At 49.0% G+C, this 23,291-nt stretch overlaps 1 protein-coding gene across 3 annotated transcripts in view; it reads right to left on the reverse strand.

Annotated features, from left to right (window-relative positions):
- ENPP6 (ectonucleotide pyrophosphatase/phosphodiesterase 6) overlaps positions 1 to 23,291 on the reverse strand; it is a 93,530-nt gene that overhangs the window by 53,923 nt on the left and 16,316 nt on the right. For all 3 annotated transcript variants that reach the window (XM_036250072.1, XM_036250071.1, XM_036250073.1), the window contains exon 2: positions 3,889 to 4,068. In XM_036250072.1, coding sequence (XP_036105965.1) covers positions 3,889 to 4,068 — 180 coding nt within the window. The remainder of the gene's footprint in view (positions 1 to 3,888; positions 4,069 to 23,291) is intronic.

The following is a 23,291-nucleotide window of genomic DNA, read 5'->3' on the forward strand; positions in this document are numbered from 1 at the left end:
CTCTCCTGGTTCTAAAATTCCATACGTCTTAAACGTTAATGATAAATTGGTGATGTTATTGAGAAACTTAGTGAAAATCTGGATCCCTTGTATTTGCAATGTCAAATATTTGCCTGAAAAAAAAATTCCAGTTTTTATCCAAATATTTGAAGTCACATAGAGTCAAAGAACCTGGCCACAATGTCCACTCGCACTTTTGTGTGACTGATGCTGGCTCCTACTTTCCCTGTGCCTCATGGTCTGGTCAGCAGCCCCGCGGAAGGTTGTCGGGAACCCTCACAGCAGGAAAGGAGAAGATGTTGTGAACAATCCACAATTCTTAATCAATAGCCAAGATATGCCTCCTTACTTATTCTGGTGAAATCACCTTGATTTTAACAACTAAAACATGACAGATACTGAGTCAGATTGCCCACCATTAATTGCCCACCCAGCTCATCTCCGGAATCTGGGGAGGGGAAGCCAGGTGGAAATGTGTTTTTTCCCCACACAGAAGGTGTCTTATTGGCCTGAACACCTGCCCAGGACAGAGGCCAGTAGAAGAGCCCAGAACTACACCCAACACCATCCCAGGGCCATACGAAGGGGTGCCCCCAAGTTTTCCTGACTGCTCCGCTGTAGAGAGAACACTGCAAAATTCACGAGGAAGGGTGTGGAGCTCAGCGTGTTCGAGTGCTCACTCCAAAGAGTGAATCACAGACTCCTAAAAGGTCACTATTTTTTGTACCTTTTTTGTATTTCATGATAGCCACAAGAATAAACTTGAAAACCACTACCACTGTGAAGGCAGCACTGGTTGTCCAAAAAAGGCATCCTTCTCTGCTTTGGGTTACTCTCCAGATGAAATGGATATGGGAGTGTCTTCCTTCTCCCTCTCATAAAACTCCTTGGGCCTCAGGCCACAAGGACCGGGCAGCGGAATAAAATCAGGGACGAACACAATCAGCTCTAATTCTTTGCAAAACACTACTAGGTCCTGGTTATGTAGTTGCTGGCTGATTTCTTCGAGCTTTCCCAAAGAAATAGCCCACTGAGGGCCTGGGATCATTTCCTTGGCACATTTCCCCTGCACAGCTCAATGGCAGCACTGGGCAGGGTCATAAAGGGTCTGTTTACAATATTCAATTTCTCAAGACTGGAGGTGCGGTATTTGGGACTCCTCACCGCTGATCAATTTTTCAGTCTGCTGCTTTATCTACCTGACAGGAAGACTTGAACTACTGCCATTTCTAAATTGCACTTCTAAATATTGACTTAATGGCGAGACTCAAAGTGTCATAACACAGCTCACTGGAGCAATGAAGACTTTCCAGGCCTCATCGAGAGGTCTGCGTAATGTCCCGTGGGAGTAGAGAAGGAAGAGGAGGATTCGAGAAGAAAAAGAAAATCAAGTCATGTTTAGAAGAAATGCCACTGTCCTTCGCTTCATCTTGCTGAGACAAATGAACACGCACTGTGGTATTAGCCGTGGCTGGAGGGGACCGAGGGGAAGGGAGAAAGGAGAGTAGTGACCCTTAACCCCTCAGCTGTCAGCCAGTAAGAGTGGAAGGTGCCAGAGCGACTCTGCTGGGCCGGCGGCAGGGCCTTCAAAGATAGCAGACTCTCAGAGAGCCTTTATTCGTGTACCCAGGGCAGAAGGACTGGACAGTGTCTAGGAAACAAGGCTTTTCGTCCAATTTCTATCAAGACTTGAACACGGCTAGTTCTTCGGCGAATCCTCACTTAGGTCACCGAGGAAATTCTAGGAGGCTATCTTTTTAGCTTCTTTCCTTCTGGTAGTTAACACTAGAAACAGATCTTCAGGCTGCACATCGTATTAGCTGTTGAACGCTGACTCAAAGAAAGTGATTGGCCCTTTCTTGCCCTTTGAGGAGCTGTTTTGGAGGAGCAACAAGATGTTTTACATGCAAATTAGCTTTGAGATATTTTAGACACTGAGTGATAGAGAAATTCACGTTGTTTATTATGACTAGGGAGCCAAATACTCCAGGATGAGATAAAGAATCATGCTCTGGAACTGCTCATGCGGAGTTCAAGTTCCAAGACACAGAGTGTTGGGTTCACCAGATACCATGGAAGACGGCCCCGTGGCATCGGGCTCTGTTCATCTTGATGGCCCTTGGGTTTGTTTTAAGGTGGTCCCTAAGGCAGCATGCTAATCTGTTCCCTCTCCTATGTCTATACACGTGGGCCCTTGTATTTGTTGATAACGGTTTCTGAAAATGACCTCAAACTGCAGCACCGTCTTTTGGCTTTAGACCTCAGCTCACTGGGCTGAACCCATCGCTTGACTCCTTCAGCAAGTCTGATCAGCTTGGCTGATGCACTGTCTTGTTTCCTTGATCACACGTCCAACTCTGGGAGGAGTGGAGTCTCCTTGTAAGGTAATGGAGTTCTCTGAAACCCCTCCTGTGCTCGAAAGCTCCTTATCGTGTCATCCACGGTAGCTGCTGCGGACACAGTGCCGGGTGTCTTCCTGGGAAACTCGAGCTCGCCCCCTGACACTCCATCTGCCGCAGACCTAGCCTGTGTCCGCCTGTTCTTGTGCCCAGTTTTGATCGAACGCAGCCTGCTCCAGCCTTCACAGCTCACCTACAAAGGCCAGTCTCCGCCCTGTGAAGCTTTCAGGGCGCTCGCCACAGCATGGCTTCCCATCGTCTCCCTCTGCCCGTGTTCTGTGCTCCTCCGAGGTGTCGCAGCCTTGAGTGCCCTGAACAGCTCTCCACGTGACCACCTCCAGCCAGCATCTTCCAAGCTCCTGCTGCAGGCCCTCAGTGCTGGCCATCTGTGACTCAGCTTTGACTCACTCATCCTTCTCTCTGCTTTCCCCCACCCCCACCTGCCAGTGTCCCCCACAACCCACCACGCTCTCACAGTTCTATCAGGTTGTTGCCACCCTCCGACCCAGACCAACGAGATCCCCTCAGCTGCTTCTCCCTATTTATTTATTTAAAATAAGTTTTTATTGATTTTTTAGAGAGAGAGGAAGGGAGTAATAGAAACATCAGTTTGAGAGGGAAACATCAACTGGCTGCCTCTTGCACGCCCCCTACTGGAAATCGAGCTAGCAACCCAGGCATGTGCCCCGACTGGGAATTGAACTGGGACCTCTCAGTCCATGAGACGATGTTCAATCCACTGAGCCACAACCGCTGGGCTGCTTCTCCCTATTGATCCCTTCATTTCTTCTAGACCTCCCCTGTTCCCTTCTTCCACAATGGCAGCCATCAGTGTTGCACCAATAAGAATTAGGGAAAACATGTCTATAGTCATATGCAAGGAAAAGTCAAGTTGCCCACTTGCCTAATGGGAAGACAATGAGTAGAGAGTGGGTTATTTTGTTATCACCAGATCCTCTCATCCATAAAGAAAGATTTCCCACTGTCAAGATGAGAGTGTCCTGAAGACCCTCGCAGCAGCCAGGGAGTTTTCACGATTACTTAGCTCATTGCAGTAAGTAAAGTCGAACATTAATACAAGGGGACTTCATTAAATGTACTACTGAAATGTTGTAAGTGCTCCGAATCATCTTTTCAATATAGTAGGGGAGCTCAAAATCTATAGAAATGATATGCCAAATTCTTTTGTCTGGCAAATGAGCATCCTGTGATTATCTTTTCTGTATATCTAAAATTTTGCACATGAAAAAGCATGATAAACTGTGACAATGTTGCTGAACCAGGGGAACCAGGAAATAGTATTGTGTCTGGTCTGGTGTTAGAGGGTTCAAAGTTTTCTACAAACATGCTCATAAGACACATTTCTTGAATAAAAATACCATTTTCCAAACCCTGCATGGTTTTCAAACACGTCATCCACAGTCTTTGTCTTCAGACACTCCGCAGTGTTTTGAGATTTTGAACGTCGGAAGGGCCTGGATGTACTCACCTGGCCAGTAGTACATATAGACCTTCCTCTTGGCCTTGGTCAGAGTGACCCACAGAGGTTCTGATCCATTCCACCAGAGAGGCATCAGGCTGTCTTTGTTGACACCGATGTCAAATGACTTGTTGGTGTTGGGGTCCCACATGTAGTTCCCGATCATCTGATGGACCTCACAGTGTCTACCTGTGTTAATAGAACACAAAGTTGCAGCTTATTGTTAAGGTATTTTTATACTGAATCTTTGTTTTCTGTTCATAAAAGCTGTTCCACCACATTTAGGAAGCACAGAACAGCACAAAGATTGGCTTTCGATTTCTTTTTTAATATCGCTGTTTCTTCTCTCTTGGTTGTCCCATCAAGGCACACAATGGGGTGAGAAGTCCAATAACTGACTGAGGGTGGGATCATTTTGTGTGAAGTTCTTGTGCCAAATCTGAAGCTATTTTAAGTTAAACTGAGGACACTGTGTGCAAAATTTGACCCATTGTTCATGGCTTGGGGTTTAAATATGAATCAGTATGGAAATGGTAGATCCCTGTGGAACTTGGGTTAGCTTCTCCCCAGAGAGTGTTCTCACACCCCTGCCAGACTCTCCTCCTACAAGATCACAAGTAGATGCTATGGAGTTTATTCCCTTTCTTCCTATATAGGGGTGTTACAGCTTCAGCACTGAACAATGACATTTGGAACAGAACGGTGGAAAATAGATTCAACTCTGCAAAACAAAGCAAAAAAACCCACAGTCCACATGGAGTGTTACTGAGACACCAGGGTTGATTCTGCGGGGCACGGCTTAGTCCCAGAAGAGAAGCCAGAAGTCAAAGACACAAGCGTTTGGACTCTTTTGATGTATTAGGCTTCAATTACTTCTTTTGCCGTAATCTGCTACATCTTTAAAGTAAAAATAACACAAACTTTGGCAAGTGCATGAAATATCGCTGCAGTTTTAGTGAGTGTCATTTGGCACCGAATGCAACATGCTTCATGAGCTGACTCTGCTTCATCAAAGTGGCTTGTTTGTTCGCTGGTTTTCGTTCTTAACTCCCCCAACTCTCTCTCTCTCTCTCTCTCTCTCTCTCTCTCTCTCTCTCTCTCTCTCTCAACAAAAAAGGAAAAACCATAAAATGCAATTTTGAAAATTTGAAGACCCACATATCAAAAAGGCAAAACCTTTTATTTCATCACAGAAACGTAGGCATTGCACAAATCGTGTTTTGAATTTAAAGCCCAGAGATCCAAACATAGTGGGTTTTTTACCCAAAGCTTTACAATTAGTTTTTTTGACCCTAACCAAAGCTTTTCTATGTGGACTGATATATTTTTAAAATAAAATAAAAACTCTGCAAATTCTCCAATGGTTAAGGAATGTATTGGTTTAGTTTATTCCTTCAACTCACATTTACTGAATGCTCTTATGGATGATACACTGTGACAGGTGTAGAGATTCAAATCTGAGTAAATGTGGTCCCATCCTAAGCACCCTGTGATGTGTACACAACAGAAGGTCCCCTGCATAGAGAAGGGGCTGAGAAGGGACCAGGTTTCAGCTGCAACTGGAGAACCATGAGGACACGTACCCACTCGGTAGCCGAGGACAATTCCTAGTATTTTAACTCATTGAAAGCAGGTGCATACATCTTATTCACTCAACTATGTTATCTTTCTTCAGCATATCTAAGAATAATGATATTAAGAGAACTCTTCTCATGAGCAAAGGTTCTTAACCTATTACCTTTATTCAAAAATAATACACCCTGTCTATAAATTTTTTAAAATCATTCTAATAATGCTCACTCACCCTGTTCTCAAGGCAAGAGACTCATGAGAACTTGACGATCATGACGAGTGTCTCCTTCACAGAGTCATTGTCTCTAGATGTTCTCCGGTGAGCCCCTGGGTTCAGGGAGGTGTCTCAGCAGAGCGGGGGTGCACAGACACCGAGGACCGGGGCACAAGTGGAAGGGGGTGTGGAAAGCATCACTGAAGCCAGGAGCCAAGGAGGGCCTCTCAGTGCGTCACAGGAGAGGGCTGGAGGGGCTAAGGGTATCAGGTCTGGGTACAGTGAGTAGAGAGACCTCGTGGGAGGGATGTAGGACCCTGTTTTCCATTTGAATTGTTTTGACTATTTTAGAAGAAACGCCTGAAACCCAAACATAAACAGGGGCCTCGTGTGATTCAGTTTTTACAAGGTGTTGCATTCCAGGAAGCATAAAGCAACAGGAAATAATTTTTAAAGTCCCTACAACTTTTACTGGTGTATCTCAGAAACCCCACAACATGGTTTGATACCATTTCTTTTCCTCTTTCCAACACCCATACTCAGCACTCTGCACCCCAGGGGTACAAACTCTCTCACTCTTCTTTGCTGTCTGGGTAAACAACTATGAGGAGCCACCCCTGAGTCGTAGAGCTGCTGTGTTGACCGGCTGGTGTGTGTGCTAAACGACATTCTCCACCTCTTACACATAATTTTTTCAAAAACATCCAAAGGGCTTCCCCGAGGAGAGAAAGGATCTATGCGTGCAGTGAACGCCCAGTTGTAGGGTACTTTAAAGTGTCAAATGGTGAAATCATGTTTCCTGTAGTTGGCCCCTTAGCTTTTTCATCATGGATCCTCTCTCCTGACCACTGTGTAGGGTCTCCATACTCCTGTCACACACCAATCGAATTGGCAGTGCTGGTGACCCAGGTGAGCTTCAAACATGTCACTTGTACTCTTTCGGGAAGCATCTTTGAGACAAAGACTCCGCAGATGGCTTTGGTTCCCGCTCCCGTTAGCATCCTGGCTGGTCCAGGCTGGCACAGAATCGCTCGTCTACTCTAAGGGGAAGCGGATCTATGGGGGTGAGTGATCCACCCCCTCTCCCGAGATGGGGTCAACACTTCTCCATAGGCTGGAGGGGGTGCTCTGGGACAAAGGTCCCCGCTCACCTCCTGTGACTAAGAGGTGCCTGAAGACCCAGGAACCAGCAGATTTTCCTGTTATGAGTTAAAGGTCGACTACATGTAGAGTGGAGTTCTTCCAACAAGGCCATCATCTTAGACCCCTGTTTATTTTTTTTTTAATTTATTTTTTTATCCTCACCCGAGGATATTTTTCCATTTTTGTACAGATAGAGTGGGAGGGAGAGAGAGGAAGGGAGAGAGAGAGAGAAACATCGATGTGAAGGGACACATCGAGTGGCTGCCACCCGCATGACCAACCAGGGCCGGGGACAAACTGCAACCGAAGTACGTGCCCTTAGCGGGAACCGAACCCGGGTCTCTCCAGACCGCAGGCCAACGCTCTAACCGCTGAGCCAAACTGGCCAGGGCTAGACCCCTGTTTAGAAGGTGGGTTCTATTCTTTTGGTGGACTGGGCCTTGAGTGGTCACGGGAGGGTGTGTCTGGCACAGGTTTAGTGACGGATGCTGCGCTGGTCCCGGGGGCATCCCTTAGTTCTGGGAAGCTTTCCCCCCAGGGAGGCCAGCAGGAAGATGCACGCCCCCCCCCCCATCAGCATCTCCGTGGCTTCCACAAATAGATGAAGGCATCTGTGTCTGTAACAGTCTGCGCCTGCTCTCGCTGGAGCCGGTTTCTCACCTAGCCTGTCTCTCGCTCGCTTTCATGTTGATTTCCTGGGTAAACGTGGTGGGAAAGAACAGAACAGAACAAAACAGAGTGTACCGGCTTCTGCAGCCCACAGGCTCTCATCTCCATATTGCTGCCTGACCCGTATCTATTTTTATACATCGGCAACGCTTCTTGATTTTTCTCTGGTTTGGGCTCACCAAACAGAACTTGCTGTCATTTCACTGTGGGACTTTCCTCAAGGCTTCGGGAGAGACTTTCCTGGTGTCATCACAGACCGCAGATCCCAGGTGGTTTACAGGTGTGGTAGGTAGAAGGTCTACTCCTGCTTCTCCTCCCAATGACAATGACAACTCTGTGGGGCTTGAACATCTGTGCCAGGAGGCGCAGGACTCACTGCGAACATGGGGCAGCTCCTGGTCCGAAAATTTCCAAACACAGTTCAACATCTTTCCCTTTTTCCCTCTCTTGTCCCTCAGACCCGAGAGTTTGTAAACACTCGGGTTCCACGGCCAATGAGAAATTTTTATTACGCAAAAGCTTTCTTACTTCCTGGCGTATAATCACCTTTACAAAGCATTACTCGTCTTTCCTTTGGAAAGCCGTCCGTTGTTCCCCGGGGGCCCGCGTGTGTTCCCACCGGGGAACGTGGTTGTGTCTGCTACGGATCGAAGCAGCTGGTCGAGAAGTGAAAAATGCAGTTATATTTTAGGCACATCAATTTATTCAGAACATGGCAACGCGAATACAGTTTACAAAATACGAGTGAGGAGCTTGGAGACGACTCAGAACTCACGCATTTTCACCGCAGGGTGGGTCGAGTTCAGAGTTGCAGGCAGGCCTCCGGGGCCACCCGCTGGAATTCCGGGTTACAACCAAGTGTGACGGGCACACTGGACCAGGCTGTAGGCACTCAGGGGGAAGATGGGTACAGTGGAGAGATGACAGGCAACTGGTCACACAGACCTTGCTAGCCCACTTCACAGGTGAAGTAACTGAGGCCCAGAGACATGACGTGCCCAGTGTCACACCGGGAGGGTAGTGGACCCAGGCTTCAAGGCAGGCAGCTGGGCCCGGAGCCCTGGCTCTCCCCCGCGTGGTCTCCTGGCACGAATCACCAGTGTAGGCACTGGGCTCGGGTGGTCCCAGCACTTCACTAGCCCGCAGGAAGGGCGCTGCTGCCCTGGTGCTGGCCCCGATGTAAGCCCCACCCCCCAGCCAGGGTCACGTCAGCGGACCGGGTCAGGCCAGGGGTAAGGTTCCAGGGGTCAACCTACTCAGGTAGCACCTCACCTGGGGCAAGGAACGGAGGCGGTAGAGGCCAAGTCAGACGCAGGAGAGGTCATACCTGAAGGTCAAAGGCCTGGACCAGTTTGACAGGTGCCTGCCCACAGGCTGAGTAATAAGACGCGTTAGCAGCTCCTGGCCGCCGCCCATGTATCTGGAACTAGCACCTCAAGCCCCCGTCCCATTCAGTCCTCACCGTGACTCTAGAGACAGGGGACAGTGTGCTCTGTTGCAGGGGGAGAAGGAGGCTCGAAGTGCTGGGTGGCCGGGCTGGGCCATGCAGCCGGTAGGACAGACATGCTGGCTGGAACCCCCCACATCCAAGCCGGGTCTCTCGGCCTCAGTGCCGCACCCTCCCGGGCCGGCCACCTCCTGCCACTGGCCACTCATCGGTCCACCGGGGCCTGGCTGTTTAATAGAAATTGCCCTGAAATGCAGGTCTGCTTCTGAGATTCTCATTAAAGTAACCACACGAAGTTTCCCGGGTCTCCAGAAAGCCAGCCCCTCCTGTCTCTTGCAGCCATGATCCACTATTGTGCACCAACGTGACCGTCAATGTCTCTGAAGGGGGACGCTGCCGGACGAGGGACACTAACACAGCAGACGGGCTCTTCCGCTTTCTCCCCTTCTGCAAGAGTCCAGCTGTGGAAAGAGTCTTCCAAGGCTCTGAAGCCTGTGGGTCTCAAGTTAATGGGTGCGTTTTAGAGACCGAGCGTATGTACATCACCTCCGATTGACATGGCCCCAAGAAGCAATCACATACCCGACTCAGAGCCTGGCAGCCAGACACTCCTATGTAAGGCAGACTTTCCATGACGAGACTCCTCTGGGCAATTTTCCTTCAGTATTTGGAGGGTCTAAAGACTAGTTCAGACCCTGTTTAGCAAATTTTCAAATAAATACTTGATACTCAAGAGGCACTGGACTCACAAGTTGAAATTTGCTTTACGGATCACCTCTGTTGGGGAATACATCTTATTTTCTTAACTTGTTCAAAGACAGAATTTGGTGTGTTAAAGAAGTGGTTTCGAATGAAATATGCAAGGTCAAGTTGAAGGAGAAGTTCACAACTTGCTCACCTTTAAATTCAACTACTGATGTATGTGCCAGACACAGTCCTGATTAGAGTCTGAATCACAAATATTGCAAGACCGAGGTAACAGGCTTTGATTATCGTGTGAGGTGTAGAAACTGCTACAGAAATAACCCGAAATGTTACCGGGGAAAGGTTTCGAATTAGAGACATTTATGCTCATAGTTTTGAGGTCACCGGACTCCCATTTTTCTGTGGAATTCACTAGGTTTCTACAATTATTTAACAACTAGAATACAGGAAAAGAGACAAATATTATTTTCCTCCATATGGACCAAAATGTAAGTCTGGGAATTTTTATTTAAACACTTTTTGGTTTTGGAAAGCAACTTTTTATCAAAGCTCCAAGAACTCTCCAAACGATTTAATCTATCCTCACCTCTGCGAAAAGTCGGAGAAGAGCTTGAATTAATTACGGCGTTTAAGGCGCTCTCTTTGAGACGTATGTCCACCACACAGAGTACTGCCGGGGACTGCTAAGGAAGGGAGGCATCTGGAGGGGACACATTCCGGGCCGTTCTTCCATATGGGAGAGAATCCAGCCATCGTCTCTGTCCTGAAGCTCCACCACCTTCTCCCGGTGAGCAAGTGTCCATCGTCCCCCACCCACTGGGCTACCTCCTCGCCTACAGGGACAGCAGATTGATCCCATGTCTCTCACTCCAGGGGGTGGTTACTTTGGCAAGACGCAGGCTCCAGCCCCTTCCCATCCCGTCTGCTGCAGGTAGATGGAGGCCCTTTTGCATTCTCTTCCTAACCCAGGACGGAGTTCTCTTTGTGCCAGAGCAGGGGGTTGCTCTAGTTTTCCAGTCCCCCCTCCTCCTCGCCCTGTGACTGGGGCAGGGGTCAGGGGTAAGGATGGGAGTTCAATTCAGCAAGACAAGAGGGCACAGTTAGGTTTCAGATCCAAACCACAGCTTTTCAATTGGTATAGAACCTGGGACGACCAATGGGTGAGCTCCAGCAACGTGGGCCAGACATCAATATATTATTGGATCAGCCATTAAGGCCAAGAGTTGATCAAGAATGATCAGTTCAGCTGTTCAGGACTGTGAGGTCATCAGTAATATCAACAACTCTATCTAGTGTGAACAAACCAATCCACAAAATAAGACAGGACAAACCAAAAAACACACCCTCTTTCTTGGGAAGAAGCAAATGGAAGAAAACTCATTTTTCAGTATGGTTAGTTTTGTTTGTCAGTGCTAGAGTGTGTGGGGTATGATGCTGGCCTGTCAGACTTCACTGCCTTGGGCCAGGTGTGGGCATAGAGAAGTAAGGCCAGCCCCCCAAGCCATGGGAGGAAGAGAGCTTAGGTCACGGCTGTAGCCACAGCGCATCTGTTCTGATCCCTGGCCAGCATGTAAACAAATGCTGTGTGGAATCGACAAGGTCCCTCACTTAATGATCTGTGTATATAATTCCCTTTGGGTGCCCTTAGCATACATAAAATGTGTTGAAAGATAATTTGCCTTCAGGATGAAAGAGTAACTCAAATGCACAACTCATCACTTGGCTGGATGTGAGAAGTATCCTTCTGAGGTACTGAGTTTCCCTGTCCAGGCAGTAGATGCCATTGGCATAGTGAAGCGTTTGGAGTTAAATTAGAAGCCATGGGGCAGGATGAGAACCTGCGGGGACTGAGGAGCCCCGAGAAGCACATGGCATAGCAGAAAGTGTTTTGGAGCCCAAGAGACTAAAGTTTGAATCCTACCCCTGCTGTGGGACCTCACATAAGTCGCTTAACTTTGTGAACCTCCGTTTCCTCATCTGGAAAATGGAGATAATCAAACTTTCTTGCAGGGCTAAGTAATTTGGGGTAGGTAAAACTTTTGCACGGTGTCTGGCACATAGTAAGCATTTGATAAATGCACAGCACCACCTAAAGGCCCCTTTAAAGGTCAATGTTATCAAATAATATGCAGTTATCAATGATTTCTAGGGAGAGAGGAACCTGGGTGGCCTTTTTCTTATTGCGTATTTACACATCATAGTCGGAGGCAGACTCTCAAAATTCTTGAAGAGAAAGAAAAGAAGCATTCCTACATCTTGCTCCGGAGAGGTTGCCAGGGGTGAATCCCAAATTCAGAAGCTAAACAGGGGCTCACCTTGACTGAGAAAGCAGGCCCCTGCGCCTGGGGAATGCCTGGCCCGACACTGCCCTCTGCTGGCGCTCACAATACCTCCACCACCAGCCGCCTCGCCGGGATGCTGCGGAGAGCCGCCTATTATTTCGTTTTCGCATCTTACGTGGGAAAGCGCCCCAGGATTCTTAGAGCTGCTTGTGAAGATGCGAAACCTGCCAAGAATCCAGGCCGAGGCCGGCAGCGAGGCCACGGGGCCGGGCGGCCGCGCCAGGCAGCCCCTGTGGTGCCCGCAACCTGGGGAGCCAGGAGGATCCTAGCGTCTGGACCCTCCTCATTGTAAATCTCATGTTGCGTTTCTGTGTCCTCATCCACCTCGCTCCTAATCCCTGCTGAGTTACACATCTCTTTTTCGGGTTTGCTTTACTTGGTATTTTATTACGTATCCCCGACCCCAACCCTGTATCACCTGTCTTCTCTTTCGGTGAAGGTCTGTGATTTATTTTTAGCCCTAACTGGTAATGGTCACTTCAGTGAACACTTAATTTACCTAATACCCCTTTGCCCTTCTAGGAGCAGCTACCCTGTCCCTTCAGAAATTCCTCCTCCCTTCCCCCAATGTGGTCCACACAAGAACTCATGTGCCTGAGCGCTCTGACCTCTCTGGCTACAGTGGTGGCAAGACAGTGGACATTTGTTCCAAGCTGTGCCACCTCCCCCCCCACACACACACACACAGAGGGACAGTGCTCCAGGACCCGGGCCGGGCGGGTCAGAGCCCAGCGGCCTCATTCCTCATGCTGGGAGGAAATGTCCTCAGTGCAGACATGCTCCATGGGGCAGAAACTCTGGCTGCAATAGAGGCGAAACATGGAACACAGGCCACAGGAAGGGAGCATCCAGAAGGAGGAGGGAGGCAGGAGGGGGGCGTGGCTCAGTTCAGCCCAGGCTCCACCTGTGCCTCCAGTGCGGGAGCCGCAGAGACCTCTGCCTGGAGCCCAGGCTTCGATTTCAGCTCCCGGCTCTTCTTCATTCTCAAAAGTGTCCGCATCTGCACAGATTTTGAATGTCCCCAAGTCCCCCCATAAAGACAAAGCAAAACCAACATCCCAAGGACAGCCTCTACAACAGCACTAAGTGGCCAAATATCCCTGCAAATGTCAAGTTAAACCACCCAACCAAAGCCGCGGCCAGCCACGCGAGCTTCGCCTCTGTGCAGGGCTGCAGAGGGAGAAGGCAGTGCGACCCTCTTCCGTGACGATGGCCACGCCTCCAGACCCCTTACACTCAACACCCTCTCCCAACTTACACAAAACCTCGTCCTCATCTGGATTTGCAAAACGTAGTATTCTTGCCAAAATAAGGCTTAACTTAAACCTAGCTGGAAACAAGTATCAGACAAATCCAAAATTCAGCCAGTTTACAAGACAACTGGCTGGGCTTTTAAGAACATCGACACCATGCAAGTCCAGACCAAACAGAGAGGCAAGAATAGGTCTCTGAAGGGAGAGCAGAGGAACATGGCAACCAAATGTACTGCTTGAACCTTGATCCGATTTTTTACTTTTTAAAAAGTTACAAAGGGTACTTTTTTGGCCCTCTGAAAATGTCTGAAAATAATTGTGGTGATGCAGGAGAATATTCTATACATGCTGAATTATTTAGGGGTGAAGGGTCATGATGTTAGCAGTTTACTTTCAACTGGTTCCGCAAAACAAAACCGAAACCTCTATTTCTCAAGTGAGAATACAGTGGACGTGCCAAATGCTAACGCTTAGGGAATCACACGAAGGGCACGCAGATACTCACAGTGCTATGTCCATGTTCCTGTAGCTTTGATTTTTTTTATTATAAAAACTTGGCTGCTATCCGTATGATGAAATACTGCTCAACAATACGAAGGAACAGGCTGTGGTTACATGCTACAATGTGAATGAACCTCTAAAATAGTGTGCTCAGTAAAAGAGGCAAGACTCAAGAGATCATATCAGAGGACTCCATGTATGTGGGGTATCCATACAAGGCAAAGGTAACAAGGACATGAGGTAGATCCGTGGCTGTCTGGGGCAGAGGTGGTGACAAATGGGAATCGCCAATGCCTGTGCACGAAGGGTCAGACCTCATAAGGGATGAGACCACCAAGGTGAGAAGAGAGAACAAGGAAAGAAGGACGAGGGCCAACCTCTGAGGCACCCCGAGGTGATGGGGTTGATAAAGAGAAGTCAGCAGAAGTCACTCGCTGAGAGGAGGAGGGGAAACTCGAATCCCAATAAAGAGACAGTCTCTAGAAAGCTCGAATGGTCAAAGGTAAAACATCACAGAGAGATGTTGAAAGACGTCATTGGATCTGGTTATTAGAAGGTCTTGGGGGAATTTAGGAAAGGCAGTTACGATAGAAGGATGACATCAAAAGTCAAATGGCAATTCCCACATTTGCCCAGCTCTGGTGTGAGCTGAAGCCTCCTGAGGCCCCCCTGCGTCCGCCCTTACCCCGTTGGTCTGCGTTCCCCACCCTGGCAGCCAGCGCAATCTTTCTAAAACGAAAGTTATGTCCCATCGCTCCTCTGCTCAAAACCCCCAGGAGGCATTTCCCGCGCTTAGAATAAGATCCGAAGTACCCCACGACCCCCTGGGACCTGACAAGGCGTTGCGTCAGTTCAGGTCCCTCGAGTCGGAGGGACCAAGAGGAGACTGGACACCCATGCAGTTTACTGGGGGAAGTCCCAGAGGAAGGAGAGGAGACAGGACCACAGCAAAGCCCTTCACTTGTGAAGGTCTGATATTGGTGAAAAAAGATGTCGAGAAGGAAAGGACTGGGGAGAAAAGACCTTTGCGGTTCTGAGAAATTCGAGCCAGATGGATGGCAGTCCTCCAGCAAAGTCACCCAGGAGACCCCTGCCTTGCTCGGTCACGGGCGCAGATCAGCCTGGGCGCCGGGGACGCATGGGCAGCAGCAGGTCTGAGCGGGGCGTTTCCATGGTGCACCACCTGACCTGTCCGACCTCGTCCGTCTCTCTCCATCACCCATCCTTGCTCTGACTCTACCAGCTCTTAGCTGCTCCTCCAGGATCCCAAGCAGGTACCACCTCAGGGAGTTTATTCTTGAGCTCCCCTCTGCCTGGAACATGGGCGCTCAGATACCCACATGGCCAGCCCCCTACTTTCCTTACGTCTCTGCTCAAACTCCATCTGGTCAGAAAGGCATGTCCAGACCACTCTGCGTAAAATGTCACTCTCATCATTCTCGGTGCCCTTGACCTCTTAGCCTGGTCCCTATCATGTATCACCACCTGCCATTATTCATACCTCTATTTATTTCCGTGGCACTTTGCGGGGATGTAAGTTCCGGGAGGTAGACACTTTGCCCTGCTTTGCCCGTGTATGTCCAGTGCCTGATGCGTGACCTCTGGGCTCGTGGGCGGCTATGGGTGCTTTCTGATAAATGGTGAATGAATGGTGGACACCTGCTGTGTCCACAAACAGGTGCGCTGAGACTATTTAATGAGCGGATGAGGCAGACACGGTTCTGGGAGCTGGGATATGCACTGAACAAGACAAAGTCCGTGCTGTTGTGGAGCATGTATTCTTTTTTTTTATCCTCACCCAAGGACGTTTTTGCATTTATCTTCAGATAGAGCGGGAGGGAGAGAGAGAGGAAGAGAGAAAGAGAAACATTGATGCGAGAGAGACACATCGACTGGCTGCCACCCACACAACCCCAACCAGGCCAGGGACAAACTGCAACTGAGGTACGCGCCCTTAGCAGGAACCGAACCTGGGCCTCTCAGGTCCGCAGGCTGATGCTCTAACCACTGAGCCAAACCGGCCAGGGCAGAGCATGTATTCTTTAATAAAATAAACGATTGATCATTGGGTGCTAGAGTCTAACTGATCGTTTATGAAAGCAAGTATCTTGTTACGAGTCCCTGTACGTTAACTTTAAAGGACATGTTCTTGGAGACGATCCCAGGAAGGAGCGTGACATGGCCCATGGGTCGCCGAGCCAGGGCTCTGTTTTCATTCCAGGGCTCATGATTCGTTTCTAGACGCCAAGCGACAGCTTACGTTGTGCCTGAAGCCTTTCCCAGTGGTGTGTCTTTAAGAAAACGTTATCTGAGCTTAGCTTCTGGGGGTAAATTTCAAGACTCACAAAGCAAACATTTTCTTAAAATACGGACCCAGTTCTATTTAACGAAACCAAACATTGTCCGAGGTTTTTGCCCCAAGTAAAGGCAGTCTTCTCTTCACCGGCTGCCGTCTCGGCCCCTCAATGCCATCTGCAGGCCTGGGAGCCCGCGCCTCTTCCTGCCGCTGGACACGGGACGAGAAGCTTCCGTCCTGAAGCTGCACCGTCCACTCTTGGCTGAGGCGCTGGGAATGCCCTCCTCGGGGCACAGGCAGGCGTCTCAGGTGAGACGAAGAAAGAATACAGAAGGGGCCACCTGTGGAAACTGAGGTCTGAAATCTGGGGAGCAGTTTACCCTCAAAAAGCTGCAATTCTGAGCAGAAGACATGAGGAAGATATATTGCCGATTAAACGGTGGAGACATTTCTGAACAAAATCACAATCAAAACAGAAAAAGACTCACAGATGATACAGAATAGATGGACATCTGTCAGAAGGGAGGGGGCGAGGGGGTTGGGTGGAAGAGGTGAAGGGATTAAGCAAAAACAAACAAACAAAAAACACCCATAGACACAGACAACAGCCTGGTGACTGCCCAAGGGGCCGGGGGTGGGGGAGGTAAGAGGGCGAAGGGGGAGAAATGGTGACGAGGAGACTTGACTTGGGAGGTGAACACACAATATATAGATGATGCAGTATAGAAGTATACACCTCAAACCTGCATAGTTTTATTAACCAATGCCTCCCAGTCAATTCAATTTAAAAAAGGAAAAAGAGGGCACATAAATAAATAAGTAAATAATGGAGATATTTCAGAATGCAGACATCGAACCACAAAGTGAGGTCACTGTCAATCCCCCACTGGTGGGCGAGGACACGGTTGCCTCTCACGTGCTTCCTTCTGAGACAGAAGAGACCCCAGTTGCCACGGAGCAGTCAACCCCTGGCCTTATTAACACTTGGACTTGACATTGAAGCGATCTAGAAAGACTGATGGGCATTAAAATGACAGCTAGATGATTAAGCAAGGAAATGTACTTGCCATTTTTTTAAAAACTTAATTTCCTGGATTTTCCACTGTGACCCACCAGGGTGGCCTGTCGCCTGTCGGGCTGTTTCCCAGGCTGAGGCTTGGCACCCAACAGCTGAGTCGGCGAGCGGGCGGGCGGCCCGGCGGGAAAGTGGACTGGTGTTGACATGATAAATCATTCCTCCGGGTCACGCGGTTCCTTCCCTAGGTGGCCCTCCTTGCGGGACTCTTGCCGGGGTTCTTCTGGTGAACTCGGAGGGGGTGGAGCCCATTCGATTAAAAACACTTCAACGTTGTTCTTCGGGGAGATTGGCAGAGAAGGATGTGATTTTAAGTAGAGATTTCTGGCCTGGGTTTCTAATCCCCCAAATCCTACCTTGAGCCAGGCCGTTTCCCCTCTTTTTAAAGTCCTAGCCCTGAGTCCTTGAGGACCGCCCTGGCCGGTTTGGCTCAGCGGTTAGAGCGTCGGCCTGCGGTCCAGAGAGACCCGGGTTCGGTTCCCGCTGAGGGCGCGTACCTCGGTTGCAGTTTGTCCCCGGCCCTGGTTGGTCATGCGGGTGGCAGCCACTCGATGTGTCCCTTCACGTCGATGTTTCTCTCTCCCTCCCTCCCACTCTACCTGAGCAAAGAATGAAAGAATGTCCTCGGGTGAGGATAAAAAAACGGGATGAGGTCCGAGTGTTTGAACTCAGTGCACGCCAACCAGAGCTGTAGTTGGTCGGCTCAGTGGACGGGCAGCGAAGAGGGGCACAAGGTCAAACGCCCACCCTGCCTCCCTCTGACACGAGCCCAGGTCAGAAAGGCAGAGGAAAGCAGACCAGAGGGGATCCCGACAAGAGATGGGAAAAAGGGGACCACCGCATCAGAATTCACCCCTGGGAGCCCGCCACCCCTCACATCATCAGAGAAGAAGCCTGAACCCAGGAAGACTGTGAGGCCACAAAGTTTAGGTGGCACCATCGTCCGGACTTGAACCCAGGCCTCCTGCTTCTAGCCCAGCCCTGTCCTCGCCAGGCACCTTCGAGGGAGCAGAAGGAACCTGGCCAAAGCCCAGGAAGGGGACGCACGAGGGGAGGAGTGGTTGGCTTTGGCGATGAGCTGAGAAAGGCATCAACTGGGGCTAAGTGAAATACAAGGAAGTCTTGTTTGGCAGGAGCAGCACCTTTTTATTTCAGGTCATTAAGAAATCCAGAGTCTCCTGCCGACCACGAAACCACACGCACGTGAGAGCCGGGCCCCAGCCCGAGGCCTCCGCGGCCCAGCGCGCCGCCCTGGGAGCTGTGGGTCCGAGAACGTTTCCAGACTCCCCGTTAGAAACGGCCCCGCTCCCAAACCTGAGGGCTCTTGGGAACCTGAGAGAGGTTGTCTTACACCGCGGAGCCCTGGGTGACTCACCCGTTTGGACTTCAGTGAAAAGGCAAACCATCATTATTTCAAGTTGGGTGTCTACTTGCCTCTTAAAATATTTGCGAGCGTTTGCAAACTATTTAATTATAGCCATTGTGCTCTGTGTTCTTAAATCCTGGCTTGGGTGTGGACAGGCCCCGGGGAGAAGAGGCAGAGAGAATTGTGGAGCTATGTTGGAGGTGATTGGTGCTACTTCCGTTTGGATTTTTCATCGGCTGGATGACAAACAAGGTCCCCCTGGACAGAAGGACAGCAGGGACCCCTCTCCGTCAGGAGTGGGGGTGGGATCGGAAGAAAACAGCTTTAAAGGAAACTGGCTATGTATTTAGAATAAAGCAGTTTCCGAGTAACTTTAAACCAAATACAAAGACGCATCTACTGAGTTCCTGCTGAGTGTCAGGGATCATGAGACACCTGAGTGGGAGGTGGGGCGACTGGAATCTTGCCCTGTGTGGGACCACCATGCCCTCCGCGCCCCCAGAACCAAGGGCAATGGGGAGCGACTGGTCCGGGGCTGCCGCCTGGTGGCCGGGGTCAGCACTCCAGATGGGGCTTATCAAAAGAGGCCTGTTTAAACCATGCCTCACAACTGTTCAGCCTGGGCCACTGGAGATAAGTAGCGAAGTGTCCGAGGTTGAATCCTCTCTTTGATACTCAACCCCAGAAGCACTGATTGTTTGCATTGTCCATTGAGACGCACAAATGAGGGATTAAGACACAGCTGGTTGCCCAGGAGGTGGCTCCATCTGGAGGAAGCCCGGCAAGCGCGGACGCACGTCCTACGGGTGTCTGCGTGTGCAGGCGTGTGCCATGTGCACAGTGCAATGACCACGTCACTGTCTGAGGGACAGACACTGAGGTGGCTGCACGAGGGACGCTGCCCTGAGAGCCACTTCCCTGGGAGAAGGAAGGGAGAGGCCACATGAGGTCAGGGGAGGAGCGCAGGATTTTGTCCTCACAGCTCCGCAATTTATGGGCTCTGTGACCTGGAGCAGAAGCTTCCTGTCCCGGCCGTGGCTTCCTCATTTGTAATATGGGGATAAGTGTGCCGGCCCTACAGGGTTTTTATAAGGACAGATTAAACTCACATTTGAAAGCGCCTAGCACTGAGCCCTGCAGACGTACAGACATGTAAATACAGAGACACCTGGAAAATAGACGCTCCGCTCCCTGCTGGGCTGAATCTGGCTGCTCATGACCAAGGAAGGCGATAGGTGATCCGCAGAGCTGTGGCCATCCCTGCCCCTCAGGTTCCCACCCAGAGGCCGTGCGGTGGGAGCTGAGTGATGCGTGGGAACAGCAGTCCTCTGGGTGGTCCCTTCCTGGCTGGGTGACTTGAGACAGCGACTTTCCCCCTCTAGACTTAAAGTCTCTCCTTTGCAAACATGCCCAAGGCGATTACAAAGATCAGCCAAAGGTATCAGATTGGAAAGGAAGGCGCAACTGTCTACACAGGCAGGAAGTTTGACCTTGCGTATTGTATCAGGGAACTCTAAGGAATCCACAAAATACTATTTGAATTAGTAAACAAACTCGTCAAGACAGGCAGATACGAGGTTAACACCCAAAGCTCACTTATACACTGCAAACGTGAAATTAAGAAAAGAATTCCATTCACGATGACATCGAAAAGCATCCAGTGCTCAGAAATATTTAACAAAAGAGACGCAAGACGTGTGTACTAAAAACCGCAAAGCGTGGCTGAGAGGACTTGGAACCTGACTCAGTGGAAAGCCATCGATGTTTATTCATCAGAAGACAATATTGGGGAGATGGCAGTCCTCCCAAACTGTTCTGTAGACTTGACACAACTCCTGTCAAAATCCTAGCTGGGCTTTTTTGTTTTATTTTCAGAAGTTGACAAGCTCATCCTAAAACTCATTTGGAAATACAAGTGACTCAAACTAGCCCAAACAATCTTCAAAAAGAAGGACAAAGTGGGAAGAATTACGTATCCCTATTTCAAACTTCCTACAAGGCTCAGTAACCACGACAGTGTGGTCCTGGCGTAAGGATACGTGGGGAATATAATTGAGGGCCCAGGAATAAACTAACATCTACAGTCAGCTGATTTTCAACAAAAGTGTCAAGAAAATTCAGTGGGAAAGGAATAGTCTTTTCAACAAATGGTGCTGGAAAAATTGCCTCACACCAGACACAAAAATTAACTCAAAATGGATCACAAACCTAAATGTAAGTGCCTGCAGGGGTATAATCCCCAAGAAATCAATACCAGCTCACATCGCACACCTCATCAGATTAGCCCGACCAAATAGAGCAGGCTAATTTTAAAGCTGATAATGAAGTTGGATGGCCCTGGAGTGATGTTATAAGTATCCAATGGCCCTTGGCAGAAAACAGGTTCCCCACTCCTGCGTAGCTCAGGCAAAGAGCTCTTAGAGGAAAACACAGAAGTAAAGCTTCATGATATTGGGTTAGGCAATTGTTTCCCAGCTAGGACACCAAAAGTCCAGTGATAAAAGAAAAAATTGATAATAGGACTTCATCAACATTAAATGTGTTTATATCTTAAGACACTCCATCAAGAAAGTGAAAAAACTACCACCACCTGGGAGAAAAATATTTGCAAATTATATATTCCCTAACATATATCTAAAATATATAAAGAATTCCTTTCCTACAACTAATAATAAAAAGACAAATAACCCAATTTTAAAAAATAAATCTTAGAATTGGTGTAGACATTTCTCCAAAGAGGTTATCAAATAGCCAATAAGCTCATTGTGTTAAGCATCACCAGTCATTAGGAAAATGCAAATAAAAACCACAATGAAATACCACTTACACCTAATAGAGTGGCTATAAGAAAAAAGGACAATGACAAGTGTCATCAAGGATGTAGAGAGATGGGAACCCTCACGCAGTGCTGGTGGGAGTGTAAAATGCAGCCAAAAAACATTAGCAATTTCTCAAATGTTAAACACAGAATTGCCATATGATCCAGCAATTCCACTTCTAGGTATGTACCCAGGAGAAATGACAACATATCTCCCACGAAGACTTGGACAAATACTTGTTCATAGCAGTATTTTTCACAATAGCCAAAAAGTGAAAACAACCCAAATGTTCATCACTGATGAATGGATCAAAAATGTGGTCTGTTCATGCAATGGAATACTTCTTGCCAATAAAAGGAATGAGCTACTGATACAACACGGGTGAACCTCAGAAACATGTGCCCAGTGAAAGACGCCAGACACCAAAGAACGTGTATTCTATGGTTCATCGACGTGACATGTACAGGTAAATCCTTAGAGAAAGAAAGTGGATAAGGGTTGGAGGTGGGAGTGGTCAACAAGTACAGGGCACATGGAAATATTCTAACATTATACCATGGTGACAGTTGTGAAGATACTAAAAATCGTTGACTCGTCTGTGGGGAGGTCTGTATCTCTGGGACAACGGCGGACGCTGCCTGCTGGACATATTCCTTCCTTTGGGACTTGGGATCATCTCGAGCTGAGCCCCCTGGGACACACGGGGAACGTGTCTCCGAGGGGAGGGCGGCAAGGCGAGCACATGTGCCTTTGAGAGAAGCGAGGAAGAGAGGGAGGCGGCCCGGGCTACAGAATTGCAGGACCTAGTGCAAAATGAAAGTGCGGGGTCCCTTGTCCGTAAACGATTAAGAATTTCAAAATGGTGACAGCTGAGCAGAAAAGCAAACACGGGACTCCACGGGACGGCACAGGTCATGTTCCACGAAGCTGGTCCTGGTGGGACGTTTTCCTGCAGACCAGGGAGAGCTAGGAAGGAGTCGGCTGGTCCAGCAGAGGGAAATGATGCGTTGCGGGTGGCAGTTCTCCCTGGGGAGCACTGACCTTCGAGAGACACAGGGGGAAGGCTGGAGTCAGAGTCACAGCGCCCCGTCTTAGAGCAGAGCCCCATCTCAGAGATGTATGGACCAAAGCTGGGCATTTAAGGGGGACAGAGGGGACCAATGACCAGGGCCAGTGCCCCTGTGCCTTGGGACTATATATGACCCAGGACCTTTGTGTAACCCCTACAGGAAAAGTCACCCCACTACCCATCAGTAATGACTGAGACTGAATTTCTACTGAGCCTTATGGGATGAGGGTCAGGGTCAGATTTAGGTTTATTTTTTTACTGTGGTGAAATAAACAAACATAAAATGATCATTTTCACCATTTTTAAGTGCCCAATTCAGGGGCATTAAGCACAGTCACGTGGTTGTGCAACCACCATTCATCTCGAGTGATCATCCCAAACAGAAACTGTCCCGTGGAACACGCCCCGTTGCCCAGCTCACAGTAACCACCACTCCACTTCCTGTCTGTGACCTTGACTCCCCTACCTCCCTCCTGTAGGTGGAATCACACAACAGTTGTCCTTTTGTGTATGGCTTATTTGACTTTGAATGTTTTCAAGGTTCACCCATAGGTTTAGAGTTTGTCAAGAAAAATGGGAACATGCACTATTTCTTATACACTCAAGTTTGTGAACACAGGTTGATTCATTAATTTTGCACCAGGACTGGCTTGAATTCTTGTCTTGTTCTGAGATTGTTTTCTCTCTGATCCGCCACAGCCAACCAGCCTCGCCAGTTCTCTCTCCGCAGAGCCTATCAAATCCTTGACCCCGGGTCCGTTCTAACACAGAGGACTTGACTCCCAGGTTCTTCATTCTCGCCTTAGGGAACCTTCCCTCCTCACCCCACAGTCTCAGAAATGGTCTGTGCATCTCCTGTGCACATACTATTCCGTCCTATGATTATATATATTTCAACATATATTTAGTTGCTCTGTGTTCATTGCAAGCTCATCCAAGAC

Source organism: Molossus molossus, unplaced genomic scaffold (assembly GCF_014108415.1).
Source record: "Molossus molossus isolate mMolMol1 unplaced genomic scaffold, mMolMol1.p scaffold_m16_p_9, whole genome shotgun sequence".
Lineage (NCBI taxonomy): Eukaryota > Metazoa > Chordata > Mammalia > Chiroptera > Molossidae > Molossus > Molossus molossus.